The sequence below is a fragment of the Buceros rhinoceros genome, unplaced genomic scaffold (genome assembly GCF_000710305.1).
Source record: "Buceros rhinoceros silvestris isolate BGI_N320 unplaced genomic scaffold, ASM71030v1 scaffold9461, whole genome shotgun sequence".
NCBI classification, from domain to species: domain Eukaryota; kingdom Metazoa; phylum Chordata; class Aves; order Bucerotiformes; family Bucerotidae; genus Buceros; species Buceros rhinoceros.
The window spans coordinates 94,525-112,177 of NW_010392612.1; the positions used below are offsets into that span (position 1 = coordinate 94,525).

At 40.9% G+C, this 17,653-nt stretch overlaps 1 protein-coding gene across 1 annotated transcript in view; it reads right to left on the minus strand.

Annotated features, from left to right (window-relative positions):
• IQCA1 (IQ motif containing with AAA domain 1) overlaps positions 1–15,700 on the minus strand; it is a gene marked incomplete at its 3' end in the record, with an annotated part of 97,501 nt that extends 81,801 nt beyond the window's left edge. The window contains exons 1-4 of the mRNA XM_010144561.1: positions 15,389–15,700; positions 11,892–12,011; positions 9,497–9,685; positions 8,710–8,781 (exon numbers count right to left, since the gene is read on the minus strand). Of these exons, the coding sequence (XP_010142863.1) occupies positions 8,710–8,781; positions 9,497–9,685; positions 11,892–12,011; positions 15,389–15,700 (693 nt within the window). The remainder of the gene's footprint in view (positions 1–8,709; positions 8,782–9,496; positions 9,686–11,891; positions 12,012–15,388) is intronic.
• Between the last annotated feature and the right edge of the window lie 1,953 nt (positions 15,701–17,653).

Below are 17,653 nucleotides of genomic sequence, written 5' to 3' on the forward strand. Positions count from 1 at the left end.
AGAAATCGGGACGGATAAGAAAGGGGACTGAAAGGAAAGTGATGAATGCTGATGATGTCTTGCTGGGTGGGCAGGAGGTTCTCCCCCTCCCTTCTCCTTTGGGAAGCATCAGAGTCAATGTTCGGGCCTTGGCAACTCTGTGTGAGGTGCTCAAGGGTATCTCCAGCCTTACTGAGCTGATGGAAAAAGACAGGCTCCTCCACAGCACACACCTGAACATTTAAGGGTGAAATACCATGAGATGGCTCACCAGCTGAACAGCTTATTGGTGCTGGGAAGGGGCAGCTCTCCCTCCACCCTAATTGTTGGATGTGTGGTTCCTCCCTTGTCCTGCACAGGCTGTGGCACTTGCCTGACCAGTTCAGCTCTCCAAGTGGAAAATAATCCCATTTGGTTTTTAACTCTCCCTTCTCACCTTCACAGGTTGATTGTCTCTTGGTATAATGAGATGAATTGGCCAGGCAGGAAGGCAGCTGAGGACCAGAGCCATAGCAAGGGAAGCAGTGGGTGAGTATGGGAGCAGAACAACGTGGAGGGCAGGATGGCCCATGCTGCAGCACAGACAGGAGAGCTCCTCTTTGCCATTTCTGAACCTCAGCTCAGCTCATCTGCTGAACTGCTCTCCACAAAGTCCTGAGGGAACCTTTGATGGCCAGCTACTCTTGTCACCGTTAACCTGCTGTCAGTTGTTTCATCAGTACTAAAGCCAGATGAGATAGGAACTGTTTGAACTGGCAAGAATGTGCCCATGTGAGCAAGACCAGAATTAGGTGATTCTTATCTTTAAGTGAATTAATATAGACCATACCTATACTTGAGTCCAGAGTCATGAAGCTGGTGTGGACCCAGTCCAGGTTGCTCTCAATCAGCAGGCTCAGATGCTGATAGCAATAAGGCTACAGAACCTGCTCTGGTCAGCAAAATCCAGCCAACTTGAGTAAATATTTGGCAGCCACCTGTCTGAGCACCATATGGTTATCAATATATCTGCCAATACAAGTTTATGAGCTGCACTCAAAGCCCTAAGGCTGAAATATAGATATATATAACCTTGTAGAACAGCTTATGAAAAGAAGCTCTTTTGTATTTGCCCTTCATATTTTTTCGTTTTCTTTTCCAAAGACTGTTTTACTGCTACAAGAAGACAAAAGAAACAGGAACTATTCTACCAATCAGAGTCCAGCTACTCTCCTTTGATAACTCAATAAAGAAAGGAATAAAGAGAACAGGGTAAGTGAATAAGACTGTATTCTCATTTGATAATCTCTTTTTTTTTCTAATCCTATTGACTTCTCCTTATTAATATATTCTAAATTAAAATATGTGGAAAAAAGTTTATTTCCATGGAGGAAAAGGTCATTGTCAATGTGAAACGTGCTTTCATCACTGGGAAAGCGGAGCTGGTTCACATCTAGGTGGACAGATAAGCTGGGGAGGAGGGTAGCTGTTGGAGAGGAGCCAACAAGATAGGATGACATGGCAGGTACGAGCAGATACTTGATCTGAGCAAGAGTAGGCATTGCCAGGCAAGCTGTTGTGCTGAGTGGCAGGGAGATATGTTAATAATGAATGACATCTTTTGAAGTTGGCCTCATGGTGGACAGGCAGTTGCCAAACATGGAGCTCCTCCTGTAGTACAAAAGCCTTGGCAATAACACGCTCCAGCTTGGATTGGTGAGGGAGAGCAGAGCTGGCTGTGATAAATGAGTCCTGAAGGATTCATGGCTGACTAATGTGGAACATACGCAGCGCACCCTGTTTATGAGTGAAGACCAGTAGCATAATGCATGTTGGGAGCTGAAGGCTGGCTTCTGTTCTGAGGGAGGAGGAGGCAAGTACTGAACAGCAGTGAGACAATCATGCCGCAGTTATTTAGGTTGTAAACCAAACATAAAACATAACAGGTCAACTGGCCTGATGGTCTATTCTGTTAGTTTGAAATCAATGCAGTTATGTCAACAAACACCAAATTGGACTTGAGGAAACATCAGAAGAAATTATGCGTGCTTGGGATAACGAGTAAAATGGAGACTATCTTAAAAACTGCTATAAAACGTGATCTAAGTGTACTTCAGGATGTGAATGATCAAGGAAAGGAATCAGTTGGTAAAGTATAAGTAGGAAATAAGAAGATGAATGAGATGAAAGTTGAGTGTGGAAATGAATTTAGAAACGTAACCTAAAAATAGACACTTCATTGGCAGGAGCTGCTGAGGAGAGGTAAGATGTCCAGAGGATTTAATTGTACCATTGTTTAAGCTGTCAGTTCTCTACCATTTGTTGTGCTTTCATGAAGAATTTTCATAGAAAATGGTTTTCTGTTTTCAAGAAAAAGACAAACTGAAGAAAGAAAATGAGTCCTCAGGCACCTAATGGTACAAAATGTGTTAGACTAAAACACCACCTTAAAAAAAAAAAAGAGGAGTATGACTAGCATAGGTGATATTAGAGAACGCTGCTTCAACTTTCTTGCCTTGCTATTGAAGAAAGCCCTAGGTTAAACTTTCTGTTGTCCACTGTATTCTTGCCCTAATCACAAAGCTATGTGTCATCCTAAACCTCACCAGTATCAGAGTTTAACACATTCCTAACCCTGCCTCAGTAATGAGGCAGAAACTGCAAAATCTGGGACCTTATATTCGTCTTCAAACGGAGACAGAGTCTATATGACAGCCTTGATGGAGCTTGTACCCTCTTGTCAAGGAGCTGAATTCAGAAGAAAGTATGTCTGAAAAAGCTTTGGGCATCTGAGGATGCAACAGAAAACAGGTAGTGAAATGTCCTCCCAGTATTGCAGCTCAACTTTCTATGTGGCCACGTGCTTGTTCCGGAGCACTGAAGAGTTACACTGAGACCATATGATGAGTACTGCTTTTATAGCCCTCTATACTTAATGTGCACGTTAAGGAAGACAAAAGCCAATTTATTTCTAACATCACTTATCTCAGCGCCTCTAATGTTTCTGCTTCTGAATCAAAGGGAGGCATTCTACAGTAAGACACTAATAAATAGCTTTTCCTTGGGGGAAGAAGCATTTTCCCATCTTTAAGAAATTTCTTTGGCCATGCGAAATTCAAATTTGTTAACTTGCCCTGCAAACAGCAACCCATTTAGAAACAAATTACAAATATTAGATGGAGACAGTGAACTTGATAATGCAGAGCTGCCACATCAGTTGTAGAATAATGCATCTTAATGAAGGCTTCCCATGTGAATAAACCATTATATTTACAAGCTTTTCACAGTTAATGACCCAGAACTGGATAACGAAACTCACATTTTTAGTGTGGTCCTCTGTCAGCAAAAGTATACATATTAATAATTGATGTTGCTGTAAAAATAGGACATAATATGAAGATTCCCGAGTTTAGGGGGGAAATAGGACTACATGGTCCATTAACTTAAAATGCTTATCTAATGTTTGATGGGCTTTGTCTTTAAAATCCTTCTTTAATAAGACAAAATGGACATTTGTCTAAAAGAGAATTTTATTCCAACTTGTCAGTCACAAGGATGCTGATGAGTGCTGTTAGATTCTTCCACTCTTTACTCCTCTCCTTATCCTTCCCAAAGAGAATTTTGGTGTTAGGGATGTGGAAGACCCAGCAGCAGCAGGAAGGAAGAAGTTCCCTACGCCTCTGAGTGATGAAAGCCTCAGTTTTCCCTTTCTGACTGAGGAACTCCACCGTGCAGATTGCTCTTTCCCAGATTGAAAAGCCTGCCTTTCTGCTTAGTCAGCTCGACAGCCCTTTCCAACACCGCCTGCTTTATTGTTCATTAGAAAACACTTAGAGGTGTGCAGGCTGGCTGCACATGCTTAAGGCTACGGCTCTACATATAGGAGGCCCCACGCTGTGGAACTAACTGCTCTTCAATTGTTCCATTACGACTACACTTAAGAGGAAAGATAGTCTTCATTTCAATGAAATAAATACATTTCATTTTACTTCACATTTTAAGGCCAACATTCATATTATGCCTGAAAGGTAGATTTACTGCAGCTTTTATTACTGGGTACTTAATTCAGACAGCTTTTCTTAGACCTGAAACACGCTGCATGGTTTTATGGGACTTCTTCAGTAAATGTTCTGCCACCGACAGAATTGTCCGTGATTGTGATCTTTCAAAAGATGTACTAGTAGCATCACGTTTTGCTGTAAATTGCTTATTTTCAGTATTAGGGTAGTTTGCTTCTCTGGAGAACTTTATCTCCTAAGCAAAGTATTTTTAAAGTAGTTTTAATATCACTTATTTTCAATGGTCGTGAAAGTGAGGACAGGTAACTCCTTACTAGCAGACTAACAGAATTTGCCACCTAAGCAGCTGGAGTCCTGTTCTTTACTTTCGACTCTTTTTCCATGGATAGTAAACTGTGCTCCAAACTACCTTTAGAAGTTTGATATGGAAGTTAGCTATGTTCGCTCTTTGTTTCCTCAGTGTATTTTGTCTGGCTGTGGGTAAAGAATGGCTTTTAAAGTGGTCTCTTGTGTTCCAAAGATTGTATTCATATAGGTTCCGTGGTACGCAAATGGCAATAGCCACATCAATTATATGGCTGAATTGCTAAATTAGGCACAAAAAGGGAACAACTAAGCAAAATATATTGCATTCATTAAAGCTTCCCTACTACATGATTCACTTCAATGGCTTTGCCAATTAAAGTAATTGTCATATGCATTCAAACAAAGCATTTGTAGTAAGAGGCCTTGTTAGAAAAATATTGAAAATGGCTGTTTTATAGATTTATATTAGATATGCATACAAAAAAATTTGACGTGCAGCACTTTTTAATATAATGAAAGAAAACTTGAAGTGCAGAAAACCTTTATATTCACGACGATATAAGTTCATGTAATTTTCGTTAGGCTTATTTCTGATATTATACCTGGGCATGCTGTCAAATTTCTAAAAATGGTGAGTATGTTCTGGAGACTGAAAGGCAGTAATTTCATTGTTGGTGTGAGTCCAGCCAATAAAAGCCAAATTTCTTAGTGGGCTTCTTGCTTCCCAGCGTCTTTCCATTTCAAATATAAGCAAGTTTAAAATGTCTATCGAAAACAGGACAGATTAGCTATCACTGTTTAGATGTACATGTGTGCCTAGTGAAATAACCTAACTTTGTGCTGACATCTAAACGTCACGTGGATTGCAAGTAAAACAAGTAATTTTAACCTTAGGCTTAATAAAAACAGGCCTGCTGTGTACTGCTGCTGTAACTGCCCACTTTCAAGAGCTGAAGAAATATTTTCAATTTCACTTACTGATGGAGTTTGCAGTTTGTAATATTTATTTAGCCATAGTCTATAATGTTTACACAGAAGGCTATTCTGGGAAATGCAAATTTTTTTCTGACTGGATGAATTATATTTATCAGGAATTCAAAGAACAAGGAATGTTTGGCAGACTGTTTTCTCAGATATAAATAAAAGCATTATCCAAGACAACATGCCTAAATTAGGGTATGTTTAAAAGAGGTAAGAAGGAAAGAACTTAAGACCACATAGAGCCTTTCACGTGAAAAGGCTACAGAGGAAGGAAGAATGGTGAAAATAGGATGTGAGAAAATGATAGATCAGCATGTGTTGTACCACAGACTCTTTGGTAAGAGCTGAAAGTACAAACAGAGCAGTGTGAGAGCTGTGTAACTGTAAATCAATAGATGTATCTGTGAGACAAGTAGGTGTTTATGTGTGTGTGTGCAAAACACAAAGGGCTCAGTCCTGTAAATTGTTGAAGCGTGTAGAGCACTTGGCTACAATGGGATCAATTATGGGATTGATTCCTTGTGCTCGTTAAGTGAAAAGATGAGCAAGGGAATGTCCAGGCCTTCAGTGTACTCCTGCCTCAGTAGGCTGAGTCCCTGAATTGGGACAGTTTTTGTTTTTGTATTCCTTGTTCCTAGGCTGCTCTTATCTTTCCACAAATCAGGCTGGTTACCAACTGTTTATCTTAAATTGCAATGTTAAAACCAGCTTTTTCTTTTTTCAGTAGCCTGTGTTCTGAGTTTGTAACTTCCTCTAGGGTCTACCTTGTTAGGAGAGTCTGTCAGGGAGAGTGCTGAGCATAGATCCATTACTAGGCTTGGGCTGTCTTGCACCACCCTGAGGCAAAGCAGTTGCCAAACCCCAGTTTCACGTGCCCGGTTACACCATGCTGCAGCACTGCAACAAAATCAAACAGTCACAGCAACCCTGAAGTGGGGAATTTATAAATGCTGGAAACAGACAAGTGGAAGCATGCACCAGTTTAAAAACTGCAAAAAGTGGTACATTATAATTGGGCTCTAATGGTAAAATAGTCAGAGCAAGGACATGCAGGTTTGTTTGGACAGGGCATGCGTGTTTTCAGGACAATTGAATGTCTTTTCTTGCAGCGTTGCCGTGGCTTAAACACAGCCCTGCGCCTGGAACATGGGTTATGGCGGTCATGCTGGAGCTGGGAGTAACCCGTGTTGTGGCTGCAATGTGAGGAGGATAAGGAAATGGGTCAGGATACAGTTATCAAGATATATGTGCTCTTAGCGAGGCTTGCTTCTCTTCACAAATTAAACTGGTGTTCCAAATTGTGATTTATCAGAGATTTAGAAAAACATGTGCTGAGGGAATCATGCTGGTTCTGCAATTAAGCTTTAATAAATAATAATAATAATAATGAGGCTTTACTTTTGAGCCAAGGAAAGTCTCTGGAACATAGACTTCTACTCCATCATCAAGCAAAAGATGAAATAGAATCGAATTCCAGAAAAGATCCATAAATTTTCTGAAGAAAGTAGACAGTAAAGAAAATAATACCGAATTAAGAAAAAGACTGGAGAATTCTTCGTCTTTGCACATATTTCCATGAGTTTTAGGCAAACAACTGAATTTTCCTGAAAATCAGTACTCAGAGCTTCAAATGGACTAGTTCTTGTTGCAAAGCAGCCTTTATGTGAATGTAGGCATTTTAAAAACAGCTACAATTATAAGAGAAATTATATTTATTGCAGTAAAAGTCAAGTCTCCTTTGGGATGGATGTGGAGTAATGGATGACCAGGTCTTCTAATTTATCTAAGTCGTGCAGCATTAGAAAAGCAAATTCAACATATTTACACATAAAGATCTGTGGTCATTTTTTAGAGGGCTGACGTGATCATACATCAAAGGGACTTGACCCCTGGAGCTTGCTGCCTATCTATCAGTGTGAACCAGGGCCTGCTTGCCAGTCGCTTCCTGTGGAGACCAGGGAAGAGAATGCAGCAAGAAAAGTAAAAGGGAAACACAAATGTGGAATATAAAAACATTGGGAAGATGAACAGATATTTTGACTTAAAAGAGTCAATTTTTTTCTACATCCTTTGATTATACACTCAATAAAGAGGAATGAGCCTGAGTGCGCAGTTGCAAATCTCAATTCTCCTGCTCCTAAAAGGAGGTCAGGAAATGAATACACAATATGTGTTTGGTTTCAATTCCCTTCGTCCCTACAATCGTATAGATTTCCTCCCCATCAACGAGTCTATTTAAATCCTAGTTATCAGTTACTCCTACCATTGGCCACCATGGAGAGTGCCTGGCTGTGAACCCTCCAATAACTGATACCAGACGCAGATTTCCTTCCTAAGCCTCTGGATTTAAGATTCAACAGAAACTGTGATGGGATTTGATAGGAAACAAACCCTTGTTTTGCAAAAGGTGTCATTTCTAATTCATTTTCATCCCAAATATTCACCATGTTAGGTCAGCACTAGTTAAAATCTCAGAATTTTCTCTGTCATAGAGGCAGAATTGGCACCCGAAGTGCTGTTTAGCTGTGCTGGCCACATTGACTGTTAATGACCAGCAGGTATTAAAGACAATAATCCATAAGGTGCTAATATGTATTTAACATGACAAAGCTTAGCAAAATGTGCATGTGACGTCCAAAAAATAAGATTTTTAAGCTCATTCTTAACTGATGATACATGTTGTCAGGTGTATGCTACAGGCACCGGTAGTTTGCATAAGCCTATAACATAGCTAAGGGTAATTCCATCGCGGGGAAGAAAATAATCTGAATTGTCTGGGCGAAGCAGAAAGCATGTTTTAAATCAAAAGCAGATGTTTAGTTTATAAATTAACCATTTGAGACCTGTAGAACATGGAGGTATGAATAAACCTGCCATAGCGCAGTGATGGACATTTCTGTAATGTGACGTTGTGAAGCAGCTTTATTAGAACTTGGTACAAGAGCTATGCTACTTCTGGAATATTTTTATTATTTTTATATGGAGTTATGGAAATATTGACATGTCCGTATGACATCTCTTGTTTCACTGTTCCCATCTCTTGACATACATATACAGTGACTTGCAAAGGGGTAGGAAAAGATGACTTTGGTTTAATTCTACTCCAGGAATAAGGCAGCACAAGTGTCTTGGAATTATAAAATAAATATTGCTTAGTAAAATTTCCTTGCTCTATCTGCCTAGACCTGGGGCAGATTTCCCACTGCCTGTCTCCACATCTGCCTTATACAATAGACTCTATATACGTAGCACAAAACCATGAAGCATAAGACAAATGGTGCTACTTCTGTGCCATCTATCATTTCAGTTTAGCTCTGAATTTCCTTAAACTCTTTTTAAAATAGGAAGAATCTTTGAAATTAATTTCTCATATTTTTCTAAACCACGGAAGTCTGAAGAACAAACAGACTGTGGCATTTTGTATTCTCTAGGCAGCACTACTTACCATCCCCAGAAATATCATTTCCTCGTCTCTCATTTTCTCTGTTTTCTTGCGCTGGATATATCCACGCCAAACCTGAATTGTAAACAAAACCTTAATGAGATAAATGGGCCTTGTTACAGCTTCCTTTACTGTGGCAGACAAAGGAAAAAACAAATAGAGGAAGGAAAAGAGTAATAGTTTCAATTGTATATTGTGCCTTAACAGGTTGCCATCTGCTATATTTTTTTTAAACAAATTCTGAGGCTTGCGATCCCCTCACACTGGTACATTGAGCTTCTAAACACAACCAGATCAGGTTTTCAAACAGAGTTTACACTTAAGATTTAGACTGAGCTCCTGTTCTCATCAGGCTGAATTGTCCAAATTTATTTATGCATGAGGACTTTTTCTGGAAATTATCAGTGATTGTCCTTTGTCATCTTTTCAAGAGTTCATACGGAATGAACTCTTCCAAGATCACAGGAAAAGGCATGAATTCTCCGAGATACACTGGATTCCAAAGGGAATCCAGTTGCCAGAAAGAGCAACAGAGGTCATAAAAATTCAAATAGAAAAACATGTAGGTTAAAGTCATGCTGCATTGCCAGTGCAGGACTGTTTCCATTGATCTCACATCTAGGGTCATGTCTCATTTTGTTCAGTGGTTTAAATAACATTTTGCCTTGGTAGACACCTGAAAGGCATCATTTCAGCGTGATTCCCATCCTATGAGGTGTGTTTCTGTCTATTGCTGTTCTTCTGAACAAAACATTGTCATTTTGTTCTGTTGCTAGATCAGAGATTTCACCTTTTGAATACAAGTGGCAGCATCATCTGGACTTGGACCCATCTCAACCTGAGATTTAGTTTGTCTTGCTCTCTTGTCTTCAAGGTAAATTCGCTTCATGAATGCTGCTCGAAAACGGCCTTGGCGAGCCCGTTCTGCAACCTGGATCACTTTAATGGCTTCTTCAAATGTCATGGTCTTGACAGGTTTCTTCAACAACACAGCCAAACAGACAAAGCAAAGTATTAGTTATCCATTTTGTCAATTGTCTACTTCAGTTAAATTTATGCAACACATTCATTTGTTGTTTCATTTTTCTAAGACACAAAAATCCCTGTCACAAACAGCGGTGACTTCTGTCTTGGCGCTATCTTACAATGTCTTAGAAGTTTGATATCTTGAGATGTGGGTTTTTTTCTGAGGACCTTTAGGAGAAAGTGAACCTGATGTGTTGATGAGTGCCAAAGAAAGCTTGATGCTATAGTGGGAAGCAAGAATGGCTCTCTGTGGCTTATGCATGCATCCCACTGAACCTGATCCATTTGAGAAAAAAACACATAAAGAACCACAGGGCTTTGTACTATTAAAAGGAGAGTTTCTTTAGGCTATGGAATGACTTTCTTCTACTTTCCTGAAAGGATAGGTTTCTGGATGTGCTGCTGGGACCCAGCTTCCATGCTGAATGGAAGGACAGGCTGTTCTGAGCCAACCTAGGCCTGGTTAGCCAGAGCAGAAGAGGTTTGGGGAAAAATACATCAGAACAGTGCAGCAGGAGAGAGGCACTCCCCAATCTCGCTCCTGAGAACTCTTGTTAACACCTCATGCTCCCCATGGAAAAACTGAATTATTGTCCTTTCTTGACGTTAATCCCTGACCGGAGAGAGTTCGCATTTAATGCTTCTATACATATTGTATAGAGCTCACTATACTACACTTCCAGCAGGGTTTTCTGTAACAGTATATTAAATAGGACAAATGATCCACAGAGCAGACTCCTCTGATGAGCTCCACTGTTTCTGATTTATGTTTGACTGCTGGTAACAGCACTGCTATGGACTCTGAAGAACACAGTGGTCTGTTACTCAGCAGTTAGGATTTCCTGAGTGTACACGGCTTGCTATGACACAAGCAGATGTGCTGACAACCCTCTAGCAATCCCAGTGGTGACTGAACTGGAAGTGCCTCACCCCGAGAGATTATTTTATTACTGTGTGAGATTATTTTATTCAGGCTTATTGAATCCTGTGCCTCTCTTGTGGTATCCTGGCAAGGGAAACCTGGACCCTCACAGAGCCTGAAGTGCAAGAGCCTGGTGCTCCCAGGTGAGCTGGCTGCACACCAGATAGTCTCCTCTGTAATGTAAGCCATGCTGAAAAGAGGTGAGAGCAGAACTGTGGGGAAAAAAAAGGTTTTGAGATGTAATATGCCAAAACGGAGGATCTCCACAGACCACTAGAAGACTACTAGAAGAGCAGAGAATTTACCCAGCGATTTACTGTGGAGGCCAAGAGGGTTGCAGTTGCCCATTACAGTAATCTAGCAGAGCGCCTGCGCTCTGTCTCTGCAGACTGCCTCTGTCTGAGTGGTGCCATTTCTGTCCCTGGGAACCTTCTCTCCGTTGCGGTGTGGGATCAATATGCAGACTTCCCCTCATCAGTACAATTACTGGTGGGGAATTCAAGGGTTGGACAACACAGCAGTTTGCCTAAGTGGTCTGATCAGGCCTGTCTCTTATGGCTATAACATCTATGAATCTAAGTTGTCCAGACATGTAGGCATGGCACGGTTGTTTATTTCAAAGGGTTAGCAATGACTGCTTGTGGGCACCGCGCTATTTCAGAAAGGTCAAAAGTATATCAAACCCAGAACAGTCTTCACTGGGGCACTCAGGACTTGTCTGTACTGACTCCTGCTCTGCCAAACCTCAGTTTTCACTCCTAGCAGTGCTCTAGCTGTACAGAAGAGACTGCAGTCATTGTTCAGAGGTTATAAACAACTGAATGCTAACAGTCATGCTGACCTGAATGCTGAGTTTTGACTGTTCCAGTTAGAATCCTGGTTCAGTAAAACTTAAGCCCAGCTTGACTTCAGTAGGACTAATTATGTGATGGGAGTTAGCCAGACAAATAAAGCACCTACTAAACGTGGCCAAAGTGCTGCCCCTTCTCTGACACTCGCATACATAGTACAGCAGAGTTGATTCATTTCAGTCTTAACCAGACTCAAGATGTGACTGGATATCAGTCCTGCTAGACAGGAATGTTTAATGTTACTTTGTACTGGGACCTTACCTGTAAACAGACTTTTACTTTCTAACTAACTGCTATAAAAGTACTTTTCACTTCAGTGGCTTGTATGTTGAGACATGTGTGGTTATAAACGCAAAAACGAAGTGTGTTTTGTAGGTATGTGGTACATTTACCTGTTTTTGCAATCCAGCATCAAGCAAAATCTGATCAAGGATCTTCTCCCTCTGCTGCAGGATTTCCAGCCTTTCTTTAATGAAATACCTTGGGATAGGTACTTCTGTGTTTTCCTAGAGGAGAAATAGTCATGGGATGCTTTTTAGAAGTCTGTTGAAATCACATTATTAATTAGACACCTTTACAAAACAACTAAATTGGACTGAGATTGTTGAATATTTTGGAGTGTTGGGGAATTTGACCTCTGCAACAGCTGCTGAGCTGTTACTTTGCAATTACTTAAGGCTTAATTCAACAAAAACAAATAAATCAATCCAGTTGCTGAACTATGGCAGCTCAGAAATCTTTCTTTTTATAATGGCTCACTTATATTATCAAACTGTTAAAATACTTGGCAGGATTGCTGGAAATTTAAACATGATTTCCACCACCTGTGGTTGCGTGATCACCCCACTTCTTTTTGCAATCAATATGAAAAATAATTTGTTCTTTTGCCTTTTTTTTTAACCATTACAAGGAACCAAAGCACAATTCTGTTTATCTACAGGTATTTCTACCTGTAGATGAACTGTCACTGTCTGTGACTCTGATATCTCAGACATTTTTCAAAATGAGGTGTGATTAGAAGTGGCTAGTTTTCCCTGTTGCCATCATTAAAAAGATGTAATTGATTCACATTTCTTCTGATTCCTTTCCTGTAGAATTTCACGCTTGTTGAGAAATGAGTGAAGACACAGGCAGACAAGAAAAACCTCCTGCAAAGTTGAGATACCGTGGAGTGATATAACCTGTTCTTTCTATTGAAGACTGGAGACAATTCTTCAAGAATAATTACTCGCAAGTATATTTCTTTTGGGGTGGGGAATTTTTCTTTCTAGGTCTGGTTCATCTCGGTGCCGTGTTCCACATATACTGTTTCAGGAACATCTAGAGTATCTTCTCAAGCAAATGATTTATCCAGAAGGACAGAAAGAAGGGTGGGGGAAGTAGTTACCCTGTTGTGCTGCTCATGAGGAGTTAGTTGCACAGTCAAGTTACACGATAATTTGCCCCTAGGTATATATGGGCATTTGGTGCTTAAGACAGGCACAAGACTTGATGCTGCACTATCAGTGCTCTCTGTTCTGTCTGACATGGGAACTGGTGGGCTTTGAAATCTTTGGGCAGACCTCTGACTTGATCCTTTGTGGCCTCGATGCCAGCTTTGGTGTGGACAGATATAGAGGAGAAAAGTGCTGGCAGTGAAGAACAAGCACTGCTCCTGCTTTGATATAGTTTACATGTGGTAAACGTGCTGCTTATGAGCTCCAAGACCTTCCAACTCTTAAAGCAAGAATTTGCAGGGAAGGCTGCGGGCAAACAACTGTGAACTGCCAGCTTAAAGATTTCATGACTGATTCCCTCAGTTGCGCACTGTGCAGATCGGGACATCCCAATTAAAGCAGCATAAGAAAGCTCCCAAGTAGGACTGTGTTTACCCTTCTTGATTTATCAATGTAGAGGTCTGGTCTGCTACAATTTCTAAATATTTAGTCTTCAGCTCTCTGTTTGCACCTTTCAGCATCCTTGACTGTTGATGGAAATGATTATATGTCCTTTAAGAGTGCAAACCACTCTAGGTTGGATTACAAATCTGGCTCTCTGTAGGTATAAGAAATCAAGCAGTTTGTCTGGACACCCTCGCAGAGGGCTTTTATGCTGTCAGGTAGGAGTGAGTCAGTGTAAGGGTGACAAGTGTCTCTGTCTAACCTGGCCTTTAATGACAAGTGATTCTGGACTGTGACTTTTACTGACTATAAAGATGAGATCAAAGCCATAATTCTAGAGTGGTGGGGAGTAGGGAGCCTGTTTCTCTTAGTTTTTTCTTTTGGGGTCCAGCATTGGTTTGTGATGTTTATCCTCAAGCCAGATGTGCAGCTTTTGGCCACTCCTGGCTCCACGTGGGATTTGTGTAGCCAAATACCTTTCCAATTACCCTAGGAAATCGAGTGACTGAGTGTTGGAAGGCAACTATGCAGAAACATGAGGCACAGAACTAAAGAAAGATAAAGCTTGGCCTTATAATGACATAGTAAAAAGTATGCAATGTCATTGCATAAGCTATAAAATGAGACTCTTCTGTGTTCTCTTCCTATAATCATGTTGGATTTTAGCCCGTGATAATACAAGGAAAGGAAGGAGTTGAGATATCCTTTCTGGACAGATTCTTTAAGTAGCAGAAGTTATTTGCCAAGTACTGGCCAGTAATTTCATTTTGTACTCAAGAACATGTTATTAATTTATAAAAAAATCCCATAAATCTGTATTCTTATCTGCTACAGAAAATGTTTTCTTTGAAAAAGCCTGAAATCTCTTCAGTGACTTTTGGTTTGGTTTTTTTTTTTTTGGTAGTAGGTATGTCATGACTCCTTAAAATTGAGGTGTGGTGCAGGAATTCGAATGCATGCTTGTTTTTTAAAATATCTCAAGCATGACTTTTCAGACTTGCCAATTTTTTGCTGCGGGTGGATTTAGTGGTAAATCATGAGAACGGCAGTGCTTAACGATTTTGAAATACGATCTGAAGGTTTGGAGTCCCTGGAGAGGTGTTTATGCTCTCTAGTACACTTCCTCACAGTTTAAAAGCGTTCTCTGCTGTGACTAATGCAGAAGGTAAAGAGCTGGTGACAAGTCATGGCAATGACTATCTTAAATTTGCAGAGTGAAATACACAGATAATTGCAAACAAAAATGTGTATGCAAATCTCGAAATAATGCTGTAGAGATATTAGGCAATTTATCTGATGTTATCACTGGGACCCTGAAAAAAGCAGTAATTCCAACTCCCAACTCTTTTTTTTTTTTTCTTTAGAAAAACAGCGGTACTTAAATTTTGACAATAGATGGAGCTGTTTGCGAGAGAAGTAACCACCTTTTTGCAGCTAATTTTTCCTACAGCTGTCAGGGGACCACTTTTATATCAGCAGTCCTGAACACTGGACGTTGAACGTGCTCCCAACTCCTGCCTCCTTTACAAGAGACTTGTCTCAGATTTCTCATTTTAGTAGTTCATTGTACTACTAGTAGACCAGACTACGTAACTTCCAGTGTTACCTGTAACCTCTGGAAGAGGCCTAAAGCCAGGTTGACACAAAGGGCAGACTGAAGTGGACTGTACCTCAGTTATTGGTTTCCCATCTACCTAACCCCCCATTAAAATCAGGCAGAGTCAAGCTGCTGCTGGTAATAGTGAAGCTGTCCAAGTTAATAAGGCTTCATGTTAGGACATGAAGTGCAAGAGAAAGATCTACAGAGACTATGGTGTTATGGAGAAGCAGAAATGCAATGTATTTACCAAGCAGACCAGCTTTAAAATCTTGCTCCCATATCTAATGTTCATCATAAGCCAAATATACTCTGATCTTCATTAAAAATGCTACAATGACCCATCATCCAGTACAGGTGAACATGCAAAGTTCCTATGAATGTGCTTATATAGAGTCAGACCTACCGGGAGAAGCTTTAGATCTTCCAGGATATCATCAATGTAATGAAACTCGGAGTTCTCCAGCTCCACCATCTCTTTTTTGATTTCCAGAATCCTGCCAATCACACCATCCAGTACTTGTCGAATTGCTGCCCGTTTCTGCCTGTGAAGGAGTTGGTCATGGGCCGTCTCTAAGTTACGGAAGATGTGCATGTATTTGATGTAGAAAGTTGCTAACATCTTGAATGCTTTCACTGGGTCCTTCTCTGGCTGGAGGAACATTTCTGTTTCTCTCTGGAGCTGGATGTCAAGGTCTTTCTGGGCATCTGCCCACATCTTATTGTAAGTGCTAATTGAAGAGAAGAGATTATGTGAACCCTAAATGAAAGCAAGAGTTAGTACACAATGATGCCAGGGCTCTATCTGTGTGGGTTCTGCAAAAAAGCAAGCCTGGAAATGTGAGCCATTATATTTATAAAGACATTTTAACTACAATGTATTCTAAAAACCATTAGCAAAAGTTTCCCTTTTTGATTGTTTATAAAGCAGGAATCCTAAAATGCTGTTTTATGAATGAAAGCTTACAAGTTGAAAACTTTTCGACTTCACCCTTAACATTTGCATGACCCTGCCACCACTGCAGCTTCAAGCGTTTCATTCAGTTACACTGAGATGATGATTTAATAGAGAAGATGTCATCCCCTAAAGCCCTTATGATGGGGAAAGGTCTATTTTATTTTACGTGTCTGCCTGTTTGGCATGAGAATCAATTGAAGTTTCTAAAGCGCGTGTTGCTTTTCTGCCTTTCTGCAGTGGTTGCTTGGAGCTAATTGTAGGGTAAGGGTTGTATTGATGCCAGTGCTAGAGCAGAGCTCTGGGCGCGCTTTCAAATGTGAAGTGAGGAAAATAATTTAATTTATTTCTATGGCAGCAACTGATGCACTCCAAGCAGTTGCTAAACGTGTGGTGCAGTGGGAAGAGGATTAGGTGACAGAAGATGCCACCTAAGGCTAAGGCCAGCTTCATTTTCAGAAATGATAATGCTGTTTACTTGATAGTTTTGGCAGCCATACGTGGAGCTCTGATATGAGCATGGACTGGCTGTAAGTAGTTTTTCATGGTAAAAGCAGATCAGGGCAGAATATTGTGGGAAGTCATCTTAAAGGAACAAGAAATGGATCCTGGGCAATGAGGCTCTTAGAGATGAGCTCAAACTGCAGGTTTGCCACTAAAAGGTGCTAACGTCCATGGTAGTGAAAGCTCCTTTTAGGTCCTGCTCTACTTTGTAACCTCTCTTTGCCAGGTGAAGACTTTTCCTTGAGAGTCATCTTATGATGACAGGCATCATAAAATCTCATGTCTTTAGCAATACTTCTCTACCTGTAGAGTTTAAAAATTTCTTCTGCACTGAGACTCGGTTCTGGGAGAAAACCAGCTGATTCATGTTGTCAGGTTTATGGGAGGAGGAGGAAACAGTGGGCTGAGGTAACTGGAAATGCTGACTTAGATGCAGAAATAAAGGTCGTTGGCCTCACTGGTGCAAGCTAGACCCACCCTCATCCTTAACCAAGTATTTGCTTGCTGTTTCCAGAGCCCCTCTAAGAGGCTGAAGACAGTAAAAGGCCCTGTCTCCATAAGATGAGTTTTCAGAGCAGACCTCTTGCTGGTCTGAGCAGTGTTGTGTATTCTGACAAGAAAGCTGAGTGGTTGTTAACATTGCTCGGGCTTAGTAATAAATGTGAGTTGGAGCTCTGTCAGCTGATCGTGTCGTTTCCAGTCTTGGAGTACAGAATGACCCAGGCTTGTGCTGCAAGAGGGACCAGTGGGGTGGACAGGACAAGCTCCAGCCCACACCTGCCTCAAGAGTGGAGCGTGTGCTGCACATCCAGGATGCTGATGGGGCTGCTGGGAGAGATTGCAGCAGTCAGCAAAAAACACCAACAATCTGAACCTAGCTATTGAATTTGCACCATTAGCTTCTTAAAGCGCATATTATACTTACCAGCTGACCTGGGTTTCTGCAGGATGCAGCTGCTCTTGCTTTTCCTAATGCCTCTTCAGCCCACCCAGGCCTTTCCCCTTCCTTTTTTCCTACTTCATTTACATCCCACTGCACCCCCTGAATCACTCAATTGCAGCAATTAACCCAGGAGCAGGAGATAAACAAAATAAAACCAGCAGAGTGGAGATCAGCACAAACAAGACTGGTGCTAGCTTTGACCTAACAGCTCTGCTGGCTGATCAATGGGAGTGTTGTGTGCTTCCTGGGAAGTCAGGACACGGAAGAGC